This window comes from Athene cunicularia, assembly GCF_003259725.1.
Source record: "Athene cunicularia isolate RWA chromosome 1 unlocalized genomic scaffold, athCun1 chr1_part1, whole genome shotgun sequence".
NCBI lineage: Eukaryota > Metazoa > Chordata > Aves > Strigiformes > Strigidae > Athene > Athene cunicularia.
The window spans coordinates 119,109,119-119,130,409 of NW_020799091.1; the positions used below are offsets into that span (position 1 = coordinate 119,109,119).

General features: G+C 40.1%; 1 protein-coding gene across 5 annotated transcripts in view; it reads left to right on the top strand.

Annotated features, from left to right (window-relative positions):
• IMPG2 (interphotoreceptor matrix proteoglycan 2) overlaps positions 1–21,291 on the top strand; it is a 62,872-nt gene that overhangs the window by 34,855 nt on the left and 6,726 nt on the right. For 2 of the 5 annotated variants that reach the window (XM_026845027.1, XM_026867869.1), the window contains 11 exons: positions 851–903; positions 1,376–1,467; positions 4,352–4,513; positions 7,412–7,470; positions 8,841–8,858; positions 10,884–11,128; positions 11,739–11,821; positions 15,569–15,893; positions 16,354–18,380; positions 19,277–19,496; positions 20,655–20,865. In XM_026845027.1, the coding sequence (XP_026700828.1) occupies positions 851–903; positions 1,376–1,467; positions 4,352–4,513; positions 7,412–7,470; positions 8,841–8,858; positions 10,884–11,128; positions 11,739–11,821; positions 15,569–15,893; positions 16,354–18,380; positions 19,277–19,496; positions 20,655–20,865 (3,495 nt within the window). The remainder of the gene's footprint in view (positions 1–850; positions 904–1,375; positions 1,468–4,351; positions 4,514–7,411; positions 7,471–8,840; positions 8,859–10,883; positions 11,129–11,738; positions 11,822–15,568; positions 15,894–16,353; positions 18,381–19,276; positions 19,497–20,654; positions 20,866–21,291) is intronic. The other 3 variants (XM_026853300.1, XM_026840937.1, XM_026861522.1) reach the window with 2 other exon arrangements.

Genomic DNA, 21,291 nt, shown 5'->3' on the forward strand with positions numbered 1-21,291 from the left:
TTCAATGATTTTTCTGAAGTCTGAAATTCAGTTTCTCTCCAGCACTTAAACTTCCAATCTTACGGATTGGGCTGTATATATTAAAAATATGTCAAACCTGAAAAATCAGTTTTCTTCGTTCAGGAAAGACTTGTTTCTGTCAGAGCATGTCTTCCACTCTTGGTAACTTGACAGTTGCTCAAGGCTTACAGGATTGGCCTCAAGGACATTGGGTTTACTGTAAGAGGCATGTCAAAGTTGTTAGTTTTAATTCAGACTGACAGTCTTAATCTGATTTTTATCTGAAATGTTTTCCTTTTTCACATTTGGCCTAGAGTTGTTTTATGTGTGTGTGAATGCAATAATTGGATTTGGATACTAATGCCTTTTGATGATTTCCAAATAAACAGAGGAAAAGTCATGGCAAAGAGAACCCATCTTCTTGCAGTGATTTCAGTACAGTTATGATGTTTTAGTGCACTGGAGAACATTTCAAAAACTGAGCATTTATAAAATATTACAGGTTATCTTTGTGTTTTATCTCTGGTCTTCACACTTCCTTTACAGAGCTGCTAGAGGGCAAAATGTGTTTTTGGGCGGGACTCCAAGTCATTTGGAATATAAGGAGGTTGGCCACCTGGAGAGGCAACCAATGCATTGTGTGATGCAAGTGACCCAATATCTAAGGTGCAAAATATAACTGAAATATTGCAAAGCCTAATTTTTATGAAGTTATCAGCAAAGTAGTATAATGAGAAATTTCTTCTGCAAACATACTTTTTGCCGTGGCAGCAGAATCAAAGATAACTCAAAACCTAATAAATCTACCTCAGCATGTCCAACTTCAATTTCTGGTTTTATTTTTATTTAGCAGTAGTGGAACTCCAACTCCAGCTCCAGATGCTGATGTCACCACATTAAGAGGTCAGTTTTCATCTAACTCCTGTCAAGGCTGATTCTGAATTACTAGAAAATTGAGAAATTCAATGCTGTTTGGATTTTAGAGAGAACTGTGATTTTTTGCTTCTCAAATAATGTTGTTTGAGATCTAGAGATCACGTTTTAGGCTGACATTATTTTGTTATTGTATGAAACAGGAAAATCCTACTTGAGAAATTAGCTGTCTACACTTTTTACTGCACTTAACTTTATGTTCCCCGAAATACATTTGTTTAGACAGAACATTAGCATTTTATTCTGATTAGTGTATTTGATACTTCTCCTCAGGCTCTTCAAGTGTTTCCTGTGTTGTTTCTATCATCAAGATGGGAATAAGAATCAAATTTTACTGTTGGTTGATGCTTGCTGAACTGCTTCTCTGTGTATCTACATCTACATGGCTATTAAAAAAAATAAAACCTGCAAACAAAATAATACTGCTCTGTTTCAAACTCAGATGCAGCTGCCAATGTACCTCCCCCTCATGAGATCTCCGCTGGGAGTCTTGCGGGTGGTACCACCTATGAGACTGAAGAAGCAGACATTACTGTGAGTGATTTTTTTTCATTTGGTTCAGCATTCTGATGCCTTTCCTAAATAATATTGTTTATGGTCATTTGCATTTCCTAGTACTTAAAGGCGGCATTAGCATAGTGAAGTTTTTTTTATGAAATTAAGATTTCATAAAAACAGGTCATAAGCTTTAGAAAGTTTTAAAATAATTTCCTGGGTAGGTATTTTTTCATTTGCAGAAGCTTTGCAGTGCCACTTCCCTGACAGTGAGAGAGAACAGATCAGCTGAGCTATCAGGCGGGATTTTGCTAGTGACATGGGACTAAACAGGGAATGCCAAGGGCTTCTGAGAGCTCCAAGAAGAATGCGGAGCATTATTATTCCTACGGAAACACAATACCCCTTAAACTGCTGTAGTAGTGTTTCGAGGTACAGTTGTGTAGGACAGCAGAGAGATGGCCTGGGTAATCTTGAAGATCCTTTCTGATTTTCTGCTCCTTTTCCTCTGCTGACATAGATGAGCTATTATTTATCATTTTACAGTCACCCTTACCTTGATACTTAAATAAAACTCCTGACACAGGGAAGCCTACATCAAGTACTTCAAATGTCTCTGTAAAAGCAAGCTGGCTTTTAGAAGAGCTGACCACCACATACGTCCCAGGGGAGTATTTGCTTCCAGGAAACAGCTCCTCTGGATTAAAATTAAAGTCTAGAATCCAACTGCAATGTTCATGGGCCTACATGACTGAAGAAAATTCTGCAAACCAGTGGTATGAATCAGCTGGCTTTTGCTTTCTTACAAATTAAACTCTAAGTGGATTTACTGAGCAGCTTACAGAGTTGCACATGCTCCATATAAGTAGAAGCTGATTTCTGGTACCAGGTTTAACTGTGCACTGTGCTGTAACCTAGTATGGCCGTGGAACAAACCTGGGCCAAGCTGTACTTTCTTCTAGAGCTGTCAGGGCTGATTGTGGAGCTCTGATACTGTGCTTCCAAGAATAAATACTGAATATGACACAGGCAGACAGTTTCTGACTCAAGTCCAGGGTCTGACTTTATATTATGTACCAGGAACAATTGTGGCTTGGTCCCATGTACACCATTATTCTTTTTGAAACAGAACTACCTGAAGCATTTTTGCCTGAGCAGACAATAGGACCTCTCAGTAAATCAGAAAGAAACTAGAGTTAGATTGCTGCTGCCACAATGTTTTCACTATATACAGTTACATCACACTTCCTCATTGCTCTGTGCAGCCAAAACCCATTGCAGATTACAAGACCAAGAGTGAGCAAAGCTCATCTTCTGCACTCAGATGTTGACTGTACTTTTGGTTTGGGGGGGACTGATAAATGATTGAAACTACATGGCATTGCAAACAGCCATATAGTAGCAGCACTTATACACCTGCTAGGTATGTGTTATCTCAGATGCGATCTTTAAATAGTGTACCAGTCATTATGGTCCTTAACAAAGTTATCTAGTAAAAAAGGGATGGGGGGCAGGAGGAGAATTTAACTAAAAATGTTTAGAGGGTCCCTAAACACTGTACAAGTTGCGTGCTGATGGCAGCTAAACATTTTGGAGAAAGGTTTTTCCATTTCCTGCACCATATATAACACAGGCTGCAGTTTTGCTGAAAAGGTCTGTTTTGTTGGCTCTCTGTTTTCTTTTTTAATGGAGAAAAAGCAACAACTCATGTAAATAGCCAAAGACATTTGGCTACTTGGCTAAAGGTAACTTAGCCTAGCCTTCCCTTCCCTCCCCCACAAAACTCAATTTTTAATTTTAGAACAGAATCGTGAAACAAGATCTGGTCTATCGGTATACCACAAGGAATCCTATGCTGGTTGTAAAATAATAGGGAACTAAGCAGAAAATGTTCTTCCTGTGTGCTCAGTCATTCAGGTTAGATTAAACTTGGAATTCACTGCTGCCTGTGGCAGCCATGATAGCTGCACCCTTCCCTGATGCATTGCACAGCCGCTGCTGTGGGCTGCCTTGGGCACACCACTTGAGCTCCCCAGGGGTCCCTGCAGATCTCCCAGTGCCCACTGTTTATCTGGAAGGATCCTTTGCTTACTGAGGCTGAACAACACAGGGGGAACGTAGAACTTGGCAAAGGTAACTTGTCTTCCAGGTGACAGAGTAAGTAGGAGCCTTGTGAAAAATGAGTAGATCTTGGGTAAAGCAGCCAACTGGTGACTGGTTCAAATGAGCTGCTTGTGTATCCATGGTTGCACTCTAAATTGCCTCGTGAACATCCCACGCAACTGGATTTCTGTTTGTAGCTGAGGTCAAGTAGATGGCCTTGCACTAAAGATGTGCAAAAGGAGAACAGTATTATCTGCAATACAGCAGTTCTCAAAAAATGTTCTTGCTTAGTAGATTGCCTCATTAGTTGACGCCTCTGTCCCTGGAGGCTCCATGAGCACTCCATTACAGTGCACGGCAAACAGGTGTGCTGATGGCTCAAGTGGGCGAGCTGTGCTTTGGGCAGCAGTTTTCACATGTCATTAAGCAGGTCTGTGACCGTCAGTGTGGGCCACCAATAGTGCCCTGATGGGTTCCCGCCCATACAGCATTAATGGAGAGGGCCCAGATTTTCTGCCCCATCATGAGCCAGAGAAACCTCCAGGTTTGCAGCAGCTGGAGAAATTTTTGACCCACATAGGAAAGATGTTTGGCTCCAAGTTGAGGAATGTCGTGTGCCATTGACAGATGGCAGATCACGTGTACATGTATGTATCTAGGGATGCTTTTTACATGGAGTAAATCCAGGATAGGGAATCTGGTATGTAGTAACAAGGATTTATTTATCTGAAAAAACCCCAAGGGGCAAAACATTAAAAAAAAGGCATTAAATAATCTCCCTTTTTTTTTTTTCTTCTCTCCCTTCTTCCTTCTCTTCCAGATCAATAATGAGATAAAGAAGGAGGATGAGAAGCTAGTGAGGCCTGTAACTGAGCAAATGATCGAGTTCCGCATTTTGATTGTTGGTGAAAAGTACAGTGAGGAGCTGAGCGACCCAGCTGCTGTGAAGCGTCAGCTGCTCTCTGAACAATTCATTTCTCAGGTGATTACCTTCCCTGACTTTCTTTCTCGTTTTGCTGGCTCTGCAAATCAATGGTAGCACCTGGCACCTGTGTCGGGGCTGCCTTTTTCTTGTGGGCTCTGCAGAACCAGCTTTGGGCTTTTGTGGCCTGAGACAGACTGGAAGATGTTCACCCACCATGAGAATACACTGTTGTGTTGGACATGCTGCCTTTTTGAAGCAGCAGAGTGTCATACAGTGTGTGTAGCATACTAGTTGCCAAAGACCACTTACTCTAGTTTTCTTTTTGTGTTCCTCATGAAATAGTCTGCTTTCATTTTTGCCAGCACATGAGGTGAAAGTGTGCTTTCAGGAGGATCATAAAATTATGCTGAACCCCTGAATGGGGACATACTCTAAACAGGACCTTTTTGAGGGACTGCTCTCTCTCTTCCCCCCCATTTTTTTTATTTCCTTAATTTACTTTGCCTTATGTTAGCAAAAGAAATGAAGACAGATGTTATTAATAAATGAAAAGCATTTCCAATTATTTTAGTCCCTTAAAAGACTGTTTCTACTAGGGGTAACTTTGGCCTTAGCACCCTTTGAGAATTTTTCAGTACTTCTTTCTGTCAGTGTCACTGCAGTAGAGCTTTTAAAATCTTAGAGAAGTGATGAGATTCTTGTTTGCCTCTTGATGCAACTTCATTAGTTCTTAGAGCTGTAGGACTTGAAAATCTTAAAGATACATTTAACATCTCTCTAGTGACTGGTCTGCCTAGAGTTTATTTCAGTGCTTACTGAACACAACGTTCAGTTTGAATTCTTCTATAATGTAGTTGGTTTGAAACTGGGGAGTGAAAAAGATAATTTGAGGGTCTTGGCAAACCAGCCTACCTGCCCTCTCAAATGGCAGGACATGAATTGACTGCAGTTGAGAGCCATCAGCCTGTGCTGAGGCAGTGCTGGAAAGCAGCTCTAGTAGTTGGGAGGTAGCACAGTACTAATGTGGAGTACAGGGAGACGGCGTGCAGGTCCATCAGCATCTGCCTATGGAGGCTGAGCAGTGAAATGGGACATAGAATATCTTAACGATTACACAGTGTCCAGATTTTGGACTGTAGCAGAAACTCTGGCATCAGTCTAGAGAATCTGTCTATGCAGAGTAGGTGATAGACGGGGAAATTAGAACAAGTCACAAAGAGCAGAACTCATTCATTATTTCTGCTCAGGAGTGACATTTCTTTGAATGAAAGAAAAATTGTTGTGCACTGCAGTGAGATACTCTGAAAACGAGGCTGTCAAGACAACTCTTGCTCCTCATTTATGCCCAGAATCAACAGTGCATGTGAGCACATTTTAAAGCCCTCCAGCTAGTTCTTAAACACATGCTTAAATCCCATTGGAGTCAGTGGGAGTGAACCATGGTTCTGTTAGGCACCTACTTCAAAGGAGAAACACAGTGTACATATACATATAAATGTACACATATATGCGTGATTTATTAAAATTTGATTTCAAGTTCATTCAAATTAAAATGTAATGTTTTAATTTGTATGCTACAAATAAAGTTACTGGATGACCAATACACAAATGCATATCTGAAATATGATCATACTGCTGTCGCCTAAGCTTCCTCTTTCTCTTGTTTACAGTATTTTTTCTTGTCTACAATGATAGTAACTTTGTTGCCATCATTTTCTTGGGGCAGAGAGTTTTCTTCCCTTTCTCTTGGAAGAGACATCTAGGGTGCCATACAGCAGCGCAGCGTGAGGCTTACCTTTTCTCTGGCTTTGTTTCCTCCTTAGTCCTATTTAGTTGGGGTTCTCTGTTGAATCCTTTTTACTGGGGCTAACCCTGTGCCAGATCCTGGGCCAGATGGGAAAGAGATGTACTCTTCACTGCAGCCAGAAAGCATCACCACAACTGTCACAAGTTGCTAGTGTAGGCTAGACATCTTAATTTTCCTAGTTGTGTGGCCAAGTAGCAATGCTATAGTGTGTGTGTGTGTGTGTAAGAAATGTCAGATGGGACAGGGTCCACCTGGCACGTAGATGTTCCACTCCTTTGATCCCTTGCCTGGTTTTCTCTGTGCTTGGATAAAGAAGGTCTTGAAAGAAAGTAAGTTGGCAGTACTTTGATTGTTTAAGTCTCACCAGAGACAGTTTAAAAATAGGGAGATTGGGGAGGAGAAGAAGAATTTGAGGAGTAAAAAATAATCCTCAACTGGCAAGGAACTTTTGGGAATTAAAAAAGCCCCAAACTGTCATGAACTTTCAATATTCTATTTCTTCTTTTTGTCTTGTGTTATGCAGTTCACTATTGAATTAGGCCTGGATGTGCTGCCATTTTGCTGCCCTCTGTTTTTTTGTTGTTTTTTGTTTTTGAATAGCACTGTCAATCACTCCTGAATCCTTTGTATGTTGAGGGCAGTGGAGATGAGCCGTGTTTTGCACTACATAATGCATTAGTGCCACTTTGGAGGCTAAGACTGTTCCTATAGTGGCCACTGCTCCTCTTGTTTAAGTTGCTAAGGTCCAGAGTATTTTTCAGAATTCTTTTTAATCCAGAAAGGCTTGGGAAGTAATGGAAGCCTTTTGGGCAGAGAAGGGTTAGTGCTGCATAAATAAGGGAATGTAGTCTGCTATGGGCAGTGCAGATCTGTGCAGAGTCTGTTTGAATTTTTCCCCTTTTGAATGTTTCTGTACAGTTCTTGGGGAATGCTGGATGTTGTTCTTCATACTTTTTCTTTTCTTATAATGAAACTATGTCACTAAAAACTCTTCCATAAAGAAAGAGAATATTCAATCATTTTTCTCCTATTAGAAGTAACAACTCAGATACATTTTTTAGAAAATGTTGGAAATATTTCTGATTTTTCACTAAATGAGTAGGGTGGAGTAAATCTGTGTCAATTTTTTTTTTTTCCCCTCAAAATAGATCAAAAGTGTATTTGAAGGACTACCTGGATACAAAAGCATCCATGTCCTGGATTACCGGTAAAAAGATACTGATGCTTATGTGGTGATTGAAACTGATGATGTTTGGTGTCACGTGCCAGCACCGCACTAGGAAGACTGTCAGGCATGTGTGTGGAAGTTCCTAGAATGTATTAACCAAAGGACAAGTGCTTTCATATTTGGTACCTCTATACACAGAGGTTGCAATAGAAATACAGAAATGTATGTAAATGTAATCATATCTTTGCTCCTGGCATCCACCAGAGAATCTCACATGATATGCTTGCCCTGATTTTAAGACAAGGCATTCTTATTCAAATTTCTATTCTAAAATTAAAAGATATCTTTTCTAATTTAAAGTTATTATCTGATACTGCTTCAGTATTGTTGCCATGTATAAGTATGAAACAAGGAAGAACACAGAAACGTTTTTGGAAAAATGTGGTGTATTTAAATTCTTTTTTCAACTCCTTAATGTTAATTTGGGATGACTTTAAAGTTTGGTGCTTGAGATATGTAAAGAAGTCATCTTTCTCCCTTTGATCACAGCAGAGGTGGGTGAATAGTTTGATAAATGATATGCAATGTTTTAACTCTATTTTTTTTTTCTTTAAAAACTAGTTTCCTCAAATCAATTTGTGCTACAGAGTGATGTTTTAAATTAATTTGAGGAAAAAGGGGATCCTGTGTATTATGATCAACAAACATCTGATGTCTGAGTTTTGGGGTACAAAGATCACAAATTACCATTTTTCTTGAATGGACTGGATATAACTGTCAGAATCAAATGAGACTGTTCATGACTTAATCTATATTGTGGGGTTTTTGAGACTTTGTAAGCTGTGTTTCTTAGAATTTATTGGCTGGAATATTCTAGCTAGAATGCATGCAGGTAACAAAGCAGCTATAGTGAGAAAGGTTTTCTGGTTGGAACCCTAGACTGTGTTCAGTTTCCAGGCTGGAAGGCAGCAAAACATTCCATCTTGGTATCTGCAGTCTAATACATTTGAAAGCTCTTGGTTCATTTGAGAAGACAAATAAAGGTTAGTATTTCTGGCAAAGCACCAGAGCTCTGTGGTGACAAAACCCATGTTTGTAAACTAAACCTTTAGGTAGAATTTATTGAGCCTTGATTTTCTTGGTACTGACAGCAATTTAACTGCATTATTTGCAATAAGGTGAGATGGCTCTTCTCTGCGGATTCCTTGTGATCAATGTCTCAGTTCAGTAAAAGCAGAACAGTTTGCTATGTAGCAGAATAACTATAAGTATTTTGCTGTATGCTTTTTCAAATTTGTGTGCCCTGTAGAATACCAGAGCGGATTTGTTAAAGTTAGAAGACTTAAAGGAAATGATAACAGTGATTTAACAGGTTTTGCTGTTGTGTTTTGTTCTGTTTCTATATTTAGCTTTCCTGAGGAGGACAGGTAAAGACAATTTTTTTTAATAGATATTGACACAGTACAGATGGAAAAACATGTTTAGCTGGAGGACACTCTTTTGGGGATTTGTAGTTTTGGCTCCAGAGTGAGATAGTTATCCAGCATAAATATTATGTGAGGGGATTTTACCAGAAACTGCCAGTAACTGATCTGTTTTGGTTACAGATAAACCCAATTTGCTTATTTAAGTCCTAATCATAAAAATTGACTTTGGGGAAAATCTTCCTAAACACAAGTCAGCTGCTGGGCTAACTCGTGTATAGGAGTCTCTTTTGTAAAGAAAACAAAATCGCTTATTGATAACTCAAGGTTTTTATACTTTGCAGCAAAGTCTTGAATAGACATGGGATGATTATTATTATAGAAATTAAAGTGGGTAAGAAAACCATAGTTCTTCAGCAAAGGCAGATGGCTTAGCTGCTTCAAGGTGAGAGGTGCTGCACATCTTATCAGTAGTTTTATAAACGTTCCTTAGCAGAAGATGGGATCAGTCTGGACTTGTTTTTCATCAGGCATACACAGGTTAGGCCTCCAAAATTTTCCTCATTTCATATTTTAAGAATTTCACAAGACAGAAAATGAACTGCAGCCTTTAACTTACTACATGTATTAGTTTCTTTTGCTTCTCAGCAAAGGCATAACCAGTTTCCATGAGCATTTTTACGGAGAATAAGCATTTTAATTTTAGAAGAAAGGTTAGAAAATGCAAATCTCTTCACAAACAATAGTGACTTAAAGCCATCCTCTACTACCCTGCACTTCTGCAGGCTAAGATGAATGCAACTATTCACAAAGGCTGTGTTCCAAGCACCAGATGTTTTAGCCCTTTCCAGATGATGGTGTCACAGTTATTAGTTAGGAATTATTAACTGCAACTGACAGTACAGTTGTATTAAATCTAAATGTTACTTTTGAGGAGTATACTGTATTCCATCTTTGCTGTGCCTTTTCACTACTGGTGTCCTGTTTTATTTCCTCTGCTGACAGTCAGTGCCCATGGTGAGCCCACGGCGGGCTCATGTCAACGATAGAGCCAGCAGTGGAACTCCAGCAGGCTCCTGGTTTAGTCAGTGTGTTTGCTGATTATGTCTCTGTCCTATCTGGTGCGGGGGGTTTAGAGGCTTCTCTGAACAGAGCCATTACTTTAGCAATCCAGCCTAGCTCTGTGGATTGAGGAAAACCTGTCTCTGGAGCACATTCTTCTAACACTTCATAGATCACTTTCTTGCTGTGCTCTGCGTACAGCCAAAATATGCTATATTTTCTAAAGTTCCCTTGTGCTTATGCCTGGTGTATGGTAAATCTGATTGCTGCCTATGCTGTCATGTGGGAAACGACATCCAGACATATTCAAGAACAGAATATTAAGAAAACGGAGGAGAGTTAATATGGAAAAAGCTCAACTATATGCTGATTAAAAGCTCATTAAAGAATAAATGATCAAATGAGTCTAGAAAAGTGTTCCCAATGGTAAGATGCATTCAATACCATTTTATTGCTATTAAAGACATTATTTCAAGCATATTGACACTGCACAGTGACAGTGATCAGGGCTTCCTGTTGCTACTGCAGATTGCTACTATATACGGCCTGTTTTTCCTGGCTGTTTTCGTACCTCAGAGCCATTCCCATCACTGGAATGATCTTAAAGTCATCACTCACACCACTGCACGCTGGTGGGCCCATTAATGACGATGGCAGAAAGCCAATGTTTTGGTCTGCTCGTGGTCTGTCTACCATTCACTAGTAGCAATACAGGTCTGGATCCAGATGTCAGGTTCTGGTACCCTTTTTCTTGAGAACTTTGCAGAGATGGAAAGCACAGGCAGGCAGACACAAGTGTGAAAGGAATTAAATTGCTTTTATTTAGAATCCTTGAAAACAATATATTTTTATATTAAAAAAGAGTATTGATGGAGTTTCTTGGGAAAAAAATATCGCAGTGTTTGCTACACATTGGAGAACCTTGCATCTCTCATCCGTGTTCTCTTTCTCTTTGTACAACTGAAGAGGGGTGGAAGTTCACTATGCTGTCACATTTGATGGAAAAGTCATCAGCAATGCCACCTGGGACCTGATTAACCTTCATTCCAACAAGGTGGAGGACAACTCCTTTACAGGCATAGTGGATAATCCAACAGTTGTGTACACCATCAGTGATTTCCAAGATTATATTACTGAAATCCTCCAGAAAAATGCCTTGCTTGAAAACAATTCCTTGTCTTTAGACCCTAACTCTCTCCAGCTTACTAATGGTGGGTATTAATTATGATGCATCGGTGGTCCACACATCTGAAGTTTTAAAAAATAAATCTCAGATGAGTGAATTATTCAGTGGCCCTCTGAATAATTTAAAAGAAACAACAACTGTGTTGTAGGTTCTTTTGCTCTGATCTTAACCAAGTCATTAGCAGTAGTATCCCATTCTTAATCCATTAGATTAGCCTCCTTTTTTCCTTTGACACAGCGGTTTGTGGTGTGCAATTTCAGTAGCACTTCCAAAAATTAACAGGAATAGAAGGGGGAGTGGGGTTCACATGAGGCACATTGCACCAAGATGACCTTCAGCTTAGTAGCCCTGTGTTGCCCTTGAGCAGCACAAAGGAAATACCTGGCTTATTCAGGAACCTTTAAGAGTCTCGCTAGAGGTGGTAAGGAGTGCTGTCCACTCCTCTGTTCTCATCTTTCCTCTGTGCTTCCTGTCAGTGATCCGGGGCCATTTCCAGAACCAAAATCTCATTGGAAAACTTTTTGAAAAGATTTTATTCACAAATCTGTTATGAGGGAGGGTTTTTCAGTCTTCCGAAACAACTTCCTCACACTGCTACTGCAGCCTTTAGATCCCAAGTATTTCTATTTCCACAGTGAAAGTATTACTACGCCCTACACCAGAAGACCCATCCTGGATTACTGAGCATCCGGTTGTGCTGGAGCACCCAGAGTTTGATGTGAGTATGGTTCAGAGTGGTGGCCTTTGGGTGCATCTGAACCACTTAACTCAGCAAGGCAGAATTGCAACCAGCACCCAGAGCTTCTCTATCCTGTTTTTAATGCAGAATAAGTAGTAATGAAGGCACACCTTATACCGGAGGAAGACCTCTGGTGAAATCTCTTGTCTGATGGTTTGGTATCTGTTGCACAACAGTGTTCTGTGATCATCTCATATTGCATGGCAGTACCGTGTTCCTGGCTGTACAGCCAGGCCTTGCTTCTTAGGTTTCCTTTGTCTGTTTTTCCCTAATGTTTAGACTGTAAATTGCTCTAAAGATGTGATTCTTCCCACAAATCTACCTTTCTTTGGAAAGCAAGAAATAGATGTAAGCACTAAAGCTGGCTGCTAGAAGGGAGAAAATGGTAAGTTTCATGTGCTCCTTTTGTTACTGAAAATTCTTTCACTGAAAATTCTCAATTCAGTTTTAAAATTATGTCCATCCCCTTAATGCCAACACAGGAATGAAAAATAATAGGCAGTGGTTTCTTTTTTTAACTCTTGAAGTTGTAATTATCTTCTCTGATTACCTCTGGAACAACCCAGAACACAGATGTTGGCCCATGTCTGTGCAGTGCAAAGGGGCTTTAAGCAGAGATCCCAAGTCAGGTGCCAGCAGCACTGAGATTAAATCAATTAGTTCTGCCGGCAGTTACAGTTTCAGAGTGGTGGAGCATTGTGTGGGCGTACGGATTTATCCAGTAGCTTCTGCTCTGGACTCTTGTGTAACGCAGATGTGCCTTCCAAGAAGAAATAAACTCAGTTGTGCCACAAAATCCAGGTCTGCCTATGATTGATAGTAGGTTTTCACTAAGTGCATTATGAGATAGTGTTCTGAACACAGACACATTTCATTTCAGGCCAACTTCTGAAATCTTTACGGAAGCAAAATTTGTGGTCGCTTCACAGAATCCAAGTATTATTGTTAGAACAGTCACAGGTATAATATCCTTAATTTCATGCCAGTTCTCCCTGAGTTTTAAAAACTAATCATTGATGTCTAAGATGCAAGTGGATTTGACATAAATGCCTTAAACATGGTGTGCACAAACACGAGCTAAAGTTAACTTTCAGGAAGGGGATTTCCTTTACTAGAGCTATCTAACTAGATTAAAATGTTGCAGATGCTTATTTTAGTAAGATAAAGAATTCTGCCATCTTTACATTCTATCTGTGGGTATTCTGACAGATGTGCAGGCAAGAAAATTTTAGAGTAGAGGTAGCTTTGCAATAATAAATTTTAAACCAGTTTTAGAGAATAGTATATACAAGAAAAAAATTCTGGAAGTTACATTTCTCTAATCATGGACTATGAATAATAATGTCATTTGTGTATTCAGTCAGAACCGCTAATTATTAAAGGATATTGACTATATCCAAAAACCAGCTGTGTACAATCTGCAATATGCAGATAATTTGGGAGTTAACTTGAGATAGATTTAAGAAAATCTTAAACATGCTTAAACAGTAAACAAGGCTGAAACAATTAGTCAATTACTTCCACAGATGTAAAAGCTTTAGAAGATTCAGGCAGATACTGTTAAGTAGTACTGTTGCCTATGAAAAAGAATTTTGCTGCAATTTTTCCTAGCTGATTTGAAAATAAGTTGATTTTGTATTATCATACATACTCATGACATAATGTGGGACTAACATGATTTCACCATCTAATTGCTAGCAGATGGTACCAACCAATCAGTCATACTTTTCTTTGAATTTTACAGCTCCCAAGTGAAGAAAAAAAAATCATGTCTAGTTTTTAAAACATGTATTTTCTTGTTATTTCTGTTGAGTTGTAACAGGTAGAATGCTCTGGCTTGCTGAATACAATGCCTTTCTGGCAGCAGGAAATGGAAAATCAGAGAGGAGGTTCTGTGTTTGCAGTCATCTGTCATATTTGTAAGGCTTTCAAAAGCCATTAGAGAAAACCAGAACTTGCCAATATGATATTAAACTTGTTAATATAATATATTGCACTGTAACAAGAATCTTTGAATAATGTTAGTTGTCATAGGAACATCTATCCACATTCAAATAAATGATGAAGTGCAATCCCTGGCAACTAAATACTCACATAAAAAAAAAAAAAAGTATTGAGAGGCTATTGCTGGTAGTCCTTATTCTTTCTTTATGGAATTTCTATGTGTAATTTGTTTCTAATCTTGCACAGTAACTTTTTTTCTACAGCTTTATTTATAGTGGTCAATTCTGCCAAAAAAGATAATTGCTGGAGCACATGTCTATGGTATATATATATTTTTAATTGATTGTTACCATATAAATTAAAAAATATGAGGAGGCTGTGGTATAACAACTGGATATAAAAATGTGATCAATACAGGTAGACAAATAATTTAATAAAACTACCTTAACTGGCTTGTTTCCAAAGCACTCAAATGCAGTTTGAATGAAGTTAAAAATTTAATTCACCCATGTTTCAACCAGGAGTAAAATTTCAAAATTAAAAGTATTTAGAATCTTCCTATTATTTATGCTGGTCAAGTAAAAGGAAGAGATTAGACAAGAGTGGAGTGATGAGCTACAGAAATGGTAAAATGGTTTCGAACCGTAATATATATTACAAAAACCTGGGTTCACTGCCCACTTACCTTTACTAGTCACCATCAGCAATTGGATAGTCCCTAGTAAATTGCTGCTTTTTGAAAATGTTTGAGTTATTCATACCCCCAGGGGTTTTTTGTCCATATCAGACTATTGCACAGCATCAATATGTAGGTGAAGCACTAATTTCTGGGGTTTAGGCAGTCAGCGTGCTTTTGTAGCCTTGACCGGATAACTTAATCTCTTTGTTGGCTTTTCCCAATATAATTACATCATGAGACACCGTGGTAGTAAATTAATATTCAAAGATGAAGTGTGCTAAGTATTCTAACTGTAAACCAAATATAATTGGGGTATGAAGTAGTAAGCAAGCGGTGTGCAAATTGGAGATTTAAACCCAATTTTTTTTCTTCACATTTCAATTTGCAAATTATTGTTCATACTCTTGTTGTACATCATTACCGCTAATAGATTTTTATTTTTTTTTTAACCCTGCACAGGCATCTTTGCTTTGAGATTAAAGTTATCCCAGGTTCTAAATGCTCTTCTTCACATTATGGTCTTTGCTTCCCTCCTGGGTTCTCATGACCACATACTAAAATACAGCAATAAATGGCCACAGGACAGGCATGCATTCAAGTTCAGTTTCTACACCGTTTTATGTATCATAGTAATGATGATAATAGCATTACTGTATTGATTATGTAGCTGATGTTTAACAGCTGTCAAGACCTCTTCATTCTTCAGGAAGGCAGGCAGTCCTGTGTGCATTTATCTTTGATTTAATTAGAAATGGACCGATGCATTTTTTCAGCAAAGGAAAGGAAACTGAGTGGGTATAGTCAGTAAATTTCCTAATACGTAAGTGAAGCTGCACTCCAAACCATCTGAATGGCTTCTTTCCCTTTTTAGTGGACACAACTGGACACAAAATGTATGTCACAAAGATGTGCATTTTACATGTAGAGTGCACATGAGTAGCAAATGGTGTATATTTGCCAGCCCTCCCAGTGTGACCCCTCCTGCATTACTGTCAGATTTTATTGTTGGCTGCTGTTGACACCCTCTATGTGTTCAGCCCGAAGTGGACAGCCAATGCTTTCCCTGTAATAGTGGAAATATTAATAGTGGGTTTATGTTCCAGGACAGCACCTTTTTAGCTGAACGGCCTTCAGCAGATGAGTCAACTGTCAGCAATACCTTGCCCTTTGATTTCACCAAACCAGATTCCACTTCAGATACTGAACAGTCCAATATCAATGAAATCCAGCCAAGACCAGAAAATCGAAACTCTGATGTCAGTTTGGCACCTGAATCTCCACTCTTCTCAGAGGCTGATGTCACTTCTTTGCCTGATGGGCTGAATTTTGAGGACGGGAATTGGACTCCTCATTTGGTCACTGCACCAGTGTCAGGGCGTGACTCTGTGGACTATCTAGAACGGCTTTCAGCATCAAATTCTTTAGATGGTAAGTTAATGCCATTACTGAAGATTAAATTTGGATGTCAGTGTTTCCTGATACTCACCAAAGGTATAGTTCACTAAAATGACTTTTCAGAAGGGTGTAAAAAATTGGGCATCCTTCTCTGATATTTTTTCCTTTCCTGTGTGCATGTATCCAAGAACAATATGCTAATGTAAAATGTTTGTAACAACTAATACTACTTGTTTATCCCTTCAGGAAATGGTCCACACACAATACTTGTTTAATTGTGCAGAAGTATTTTCATACATCTTGACTTGGCCCATAGAATATCTTGAATGCAAAGTGGGAGAGGTCAACAGGGGTCCTTCTGACTTTGGCATACAAAGGCTGGGATATATCACAAGAAACATGCTGAATACAGATCTCCGGACAATAAAATGAACGTAATTTGACACTTTTTATCATAAACAACAACTAAGTGGAAATTTATTTTTGTTTTTAGTGTTTGAAGAAACTAGACTATCTGAAGACCTTTTGCCTTCAAGTCCTTCTCACCTTGTGCCTGAAGAACCTCCAGCTACAGATGATTATGCAGTTCCTCTGCTTTCTGCACCAACAGTGGCCTCTTCATCAGTCATAGAGACTGATTTTACAGAAACGGTATCTGCAGAGAAGGAAGAACTATCTCCAGGTAGTCCTGCAGGCAGTAATGATGCAGACTCTGTGTTGCATGAGTCTATGGAAGAATTTCCTTTTCCCTTAGAAGTACATCCTATGGAAGATGAAACTGATATATACCTTGGAGACAGAGTTATATATGATGATGGTTCTGGTTCAGCTTTTGATGGTTCAGGAAAAGAAATAGAATCAAGTATCTGGTCTTGGGAAGAAGCAACACTGGAACCAGTTTTATACCCTGGTCCTGATAGCTGGCTTGAAGATGACAATGAGTCTTTGTTAATCAGAACTGAGGACATTCCTGAAGGCATGATCTTAGACTATATTCTTAACTCTAGGAATAAATTAGGTGATAAACCTTCTAGAGATGAGAATGAAGGTATGGCCAACACAAAAGACGATTTCCTTGATGAGTCTGAAATATTTGTCTTTCCAGAGACTACAACTCAGCAGGTATCTCTGTTACAGACAGAAGAGCCATCATCTGTGGAACCATCTACACAGACAGAAACATTGGATGTGTACAATTCTTTTGTTAAACCATCATTGGTTTTGGAGCCTTCAGTGGATCATTCCTTTGTAGACATGCCAACTGAAGAGGCCCCTGTCTCACCACACAATACAGGTCTGTCTGTGGAAGATCATCTCCTTACATCTACAGTGACCATCAGTATGGAGCAACCTGAAGAGTCCAGTGTAGGTCAGAACATCATTTCTAAAGCAGTTGAATACCAAAATGAAGACAGGACTGTGGTAGAAGAAGTATTCACGGTGGACCAGTTGGATGTAACTGAAACTGCTACAATAGGTGGTTTGGACACAACCTCTTCAGAAAGTATTCTGGCTGCAGATCCTTCCACGGTACACTCTGATGCTTCTGCTTCCACAGTACGCCCTGATGCTTCCACGGTACACTCTGATACTTCTGCTTTCACAATAAACCCTGATGCTGCCACAGTACACTCTGATACTTCGGCTTTCACAGTAAGCCCTGATGCTGCCATGGTACACTCTGAGGCTTCTGCTTCCACAGTGAACCCTGACGCTTCCATAGGACACTTTGACACTTCTATGATAAACCCTGACACTTCCACAGTACACTCTGATAGTTCTGCTTCCACAGTAAACCCTGGTGCTTCCATGGCAAACCTTGATGTTTCCACAGAAGAGAAGCAAATCCTCGATTCATCATTGGCAGGCCAAGATGCCACTGGATCAGCAATGATGAAACCAGCTGATGTTTGGCCCACTGACAGAGCACTAGAAAACTCGTTAGATCAGACAGTGCAATCAGCAATGCCAGCTGCCACTCAAGTTTCAACTGCAGTTCCTTCTGTAATGGATCAGACCACTGTTCTAGAGGCCTTCACAGGCCAGGGTGGTATAGACCATGACACGCATGTTCCCATGAGCTTCAGCACTCTTATGAACTCTTATGTAACGGTGAGTGTAACAACAAGCACTGTTGAGCTTCCATCCCATTTCCCTCCTGCGGGATCCACGGCATCATCATCTGTGGCTACCTCAACAAGGGTAGGAGTTGAAACGACGAGAGCCCTGGATGTTTCAGTGGACCTGGATCATGTGACCCCTGTCTACTTTCCGCCTGAGCTGACTGAGGAGAGGGAGAGCATGACTGAAAGTCACGTGGACCTAACAACTCGTGTCCAGTCCACAGAGATGGCCAGTGTGGCTTGGGCCACACATGACAATCGCAGTAATAGTCTTGTCCCGTCACGAGCTCTAGTTGTGTTTTTCAGCCTTCGGGTTACCAACATGATGTTTTCAGAGGACCTGTTTAATAAAAACTCTCCTGAATACAAAGCGTTGGAACAGCGATTCTTGGAACTGGTAAGAATCACTTCTGTGCTAAATGTCCATCACTAGATACACAAAAATTGTTGGTAAATAATAGTTTGTCGGCTCTCCTTTGTGGAGAGCAATTCAGGACTGGCGTTTACAGATATTGTCTCTTCCTGGAAAAACTCTGGGAATGGGGATGGGTGGGGTGTGTTAAACATTTGTCTTTCAGTCAGTCACTAGTCTCTCTAAAGTGCAACTTTTTAGTGCTAATGGGCCAAATGCTCTGCTGGTGTCAATAAATGTATCAGAATAGCTGAAGTGACTACAGTGCTCCCCTCACTTGCTTCCAGAGTGCTCTGTATTTAGCTTTTAGGGAGAGAGAAATAACTAAATACGGTCTGTGATGAGGGAGCTTTCCTGCAACATGTTCAACCCATTCTAAGTAAGAGGCAGTTCAGGGAACTAAGCTGTCTGTAAACTGACTGATGGCTAGCAAAGCCTCACGGGAATTATACAGCAACAACTGCCAAATTTTAACTGGGATATTCCCTTCTCCTGACTGAAATAACCATTTTGTTGTGGGAGATGGAGCAAAGGCGAGAGAAGGAAGTGGGAGCATACTTGAAGGAAATTCCCTATGAAATGGCGAGTATGTCTGGTTCTTAGATCAACGGAGAGCATCTTGTATGTCCCAAGAATTGTGTTTCTGGATCATAGATTTTTGCGAACTATCTGCATATTGGTATACTCTTAACCACTACCTGAAGTACTCGGGCTCCTGGGAGGCTGCCAGCATGGGCCCCAGCTGGGTAAAGTTTTAATGCCCTTGCTGTGGGATTTGGATAAAATAATTCAGATTCCCACTGTTTGATGCTGTGGCAGTGCAACTGGCTTGAGTAGAGATTCAAAGATCCAACTGTTCTGTCACGTCCCCTGTGTTGTAGCTGGTGCCCTACCTCCAGTCAAATCTGACGGGCTTCCAGAATCTGGAAATCCTGAACTTCAGAAATGGCAGCATCGTGGTGAACAGTCGAATGAAATTTGCCAAACCCGTCCCTCGGAATGTCACCAATGCCGTGTATGTGATCCTAGAAGACTTCTGCAACACTGCGTATCACACCATGAACCTGGCCATCGACAAATACTCCCTGGATGTGGAATCAGGTAAGAATGGCAGGGTAACAGAGTTTAGAGCAAGGGATTTAAAGAAACTTCAGCTTTAAGAACTTATTTAAGAATCCCAGCAGCTCAGAGACTGCCCTGTGCTTTTCACAGGCTGGGCTTTAGAAAGGCAGTCTTTCACAGACTTCAAACAAACAAATAAAAATCTGTTAAGGGATTAAAGAAATGAAAATCAAAGTGGGACCCAGAATGAGCCAACTATATAGGGCCCATACAGAAATATGGGGACAAAACTGGCTAATGTAATAGTCTATATAATGCCACTGTACTTTCAGTGAGGGGAGTGAGGGGGGAGGCAAGAATGGGGTGCGTGTGATTGTTCCCACGTGTGGTAGGTAGCCAGTTTAGCTGCCAGGTAGGTATCTGCACAGGTAACAACTACTGTTTCACTCTTGTGGTAAGGTCATGGTTGCACTAAAATGTTACAGGCTGCCTTAGTTCAATCCTCTGGTACAGGGAGAAAGTTTTCTCCCTGTCCAGGTTAGCCAGTAGTTTACCATAGAAGCAACTCAGAAATATTTCCTGTTAAAGCTTAGAGGAAAGTAACAGTGCTGACCTGTTGGCAAATGGTAACTGTTCTTCTGAGATAACCCTCTTATAAAGATGGTTTACAAAACTGATATTGATCATTTAACTGTACACCAGTCGTCTTAAGCTCGATACAGGTGAGATCTCAATTGCTACAAGCTTGTGTTCCTTGCAGAGAGGGGCAGATCACCTCACAGCAGGTGCTGAGTGCCCCAAGTCCCCTTGCCCTCCCCTGTACACTGCCTAGATTTTCTACAAGAAATACTGGAGATCAGCTGTGTTTTACTCATTTGTAAAACATTGTTCCAACAGGCAAGAGAAATCTGAGGTACTGCATGTTCCAGTAAGAAAAAGAACATTTCATACTTGCTTTTTCAATTGGCTTGTTGGGTGGTCTTAGCCATAGCCCTGACATGCACTGTGTGGAGGGACACTCCCTTGTGCTTATTTACCTTAGCAGAACCTTTTGTTACTCAGGAAGGATGCATGCTGGATTTTTGTGGATTATTTTACCTAAGAGACCATTAGAGAAAATGGCAGCAGACAGCCAGTGCTTTGCCTCAGTTAAGGTTCTCCTCCATCACGAATATTTTCTGCTCTGTGTATTCTCAGGTGAGCAAGCAGATCCCTGCAAGTTCCAGGCCTGCAATGAGTTCTCTGAATGCTTAGTAAATCGCTGGAGTGGGGAAGCCGAGTGTGTCTGCAATCCTGGCTACCTCAGCATCGACGGGCTGCCATGCAATAGCATTTGTGATCTGCAACCAAACTTTTGCCTGAATGACGGGAAGTGTGACATAAGCCCTGGGCAAGGGGCCATCTGTAGGTAGGTCATCCTGCTGTTTGAAGCATGGGCTTCCTCTATGAGAAACTCTTGTCTCCTCTGTTGTAGCATTCAGTGAGATTTGTGCAAAATTCTGTAAGATAATGTGTTACAAGTGATTATTGTTAATGTTATGTTGCTGAGTGGAAGTCTCAATATTAATGTCAGTTTTCCTACGTAAAACATCAGGAAATAAAACTAATGAGGAAAAATAGCAGTAATGGAACATACTCAGTTAAATCCTGTCTCCAAAGGTGAGTGAAGGTGATTTGATCTTCAGGGATTTTCTCAAGTAGCAAACATATGAGAGAATTAATTTCATCACTAAAAACTTGTATCTGAAAGGCACATTTATACAGCATAATTATATTAAAAATAGTGGTCTTGATCAAGAAAAAGTCATAAAAGTAAATCATTGGTCATGTGGGA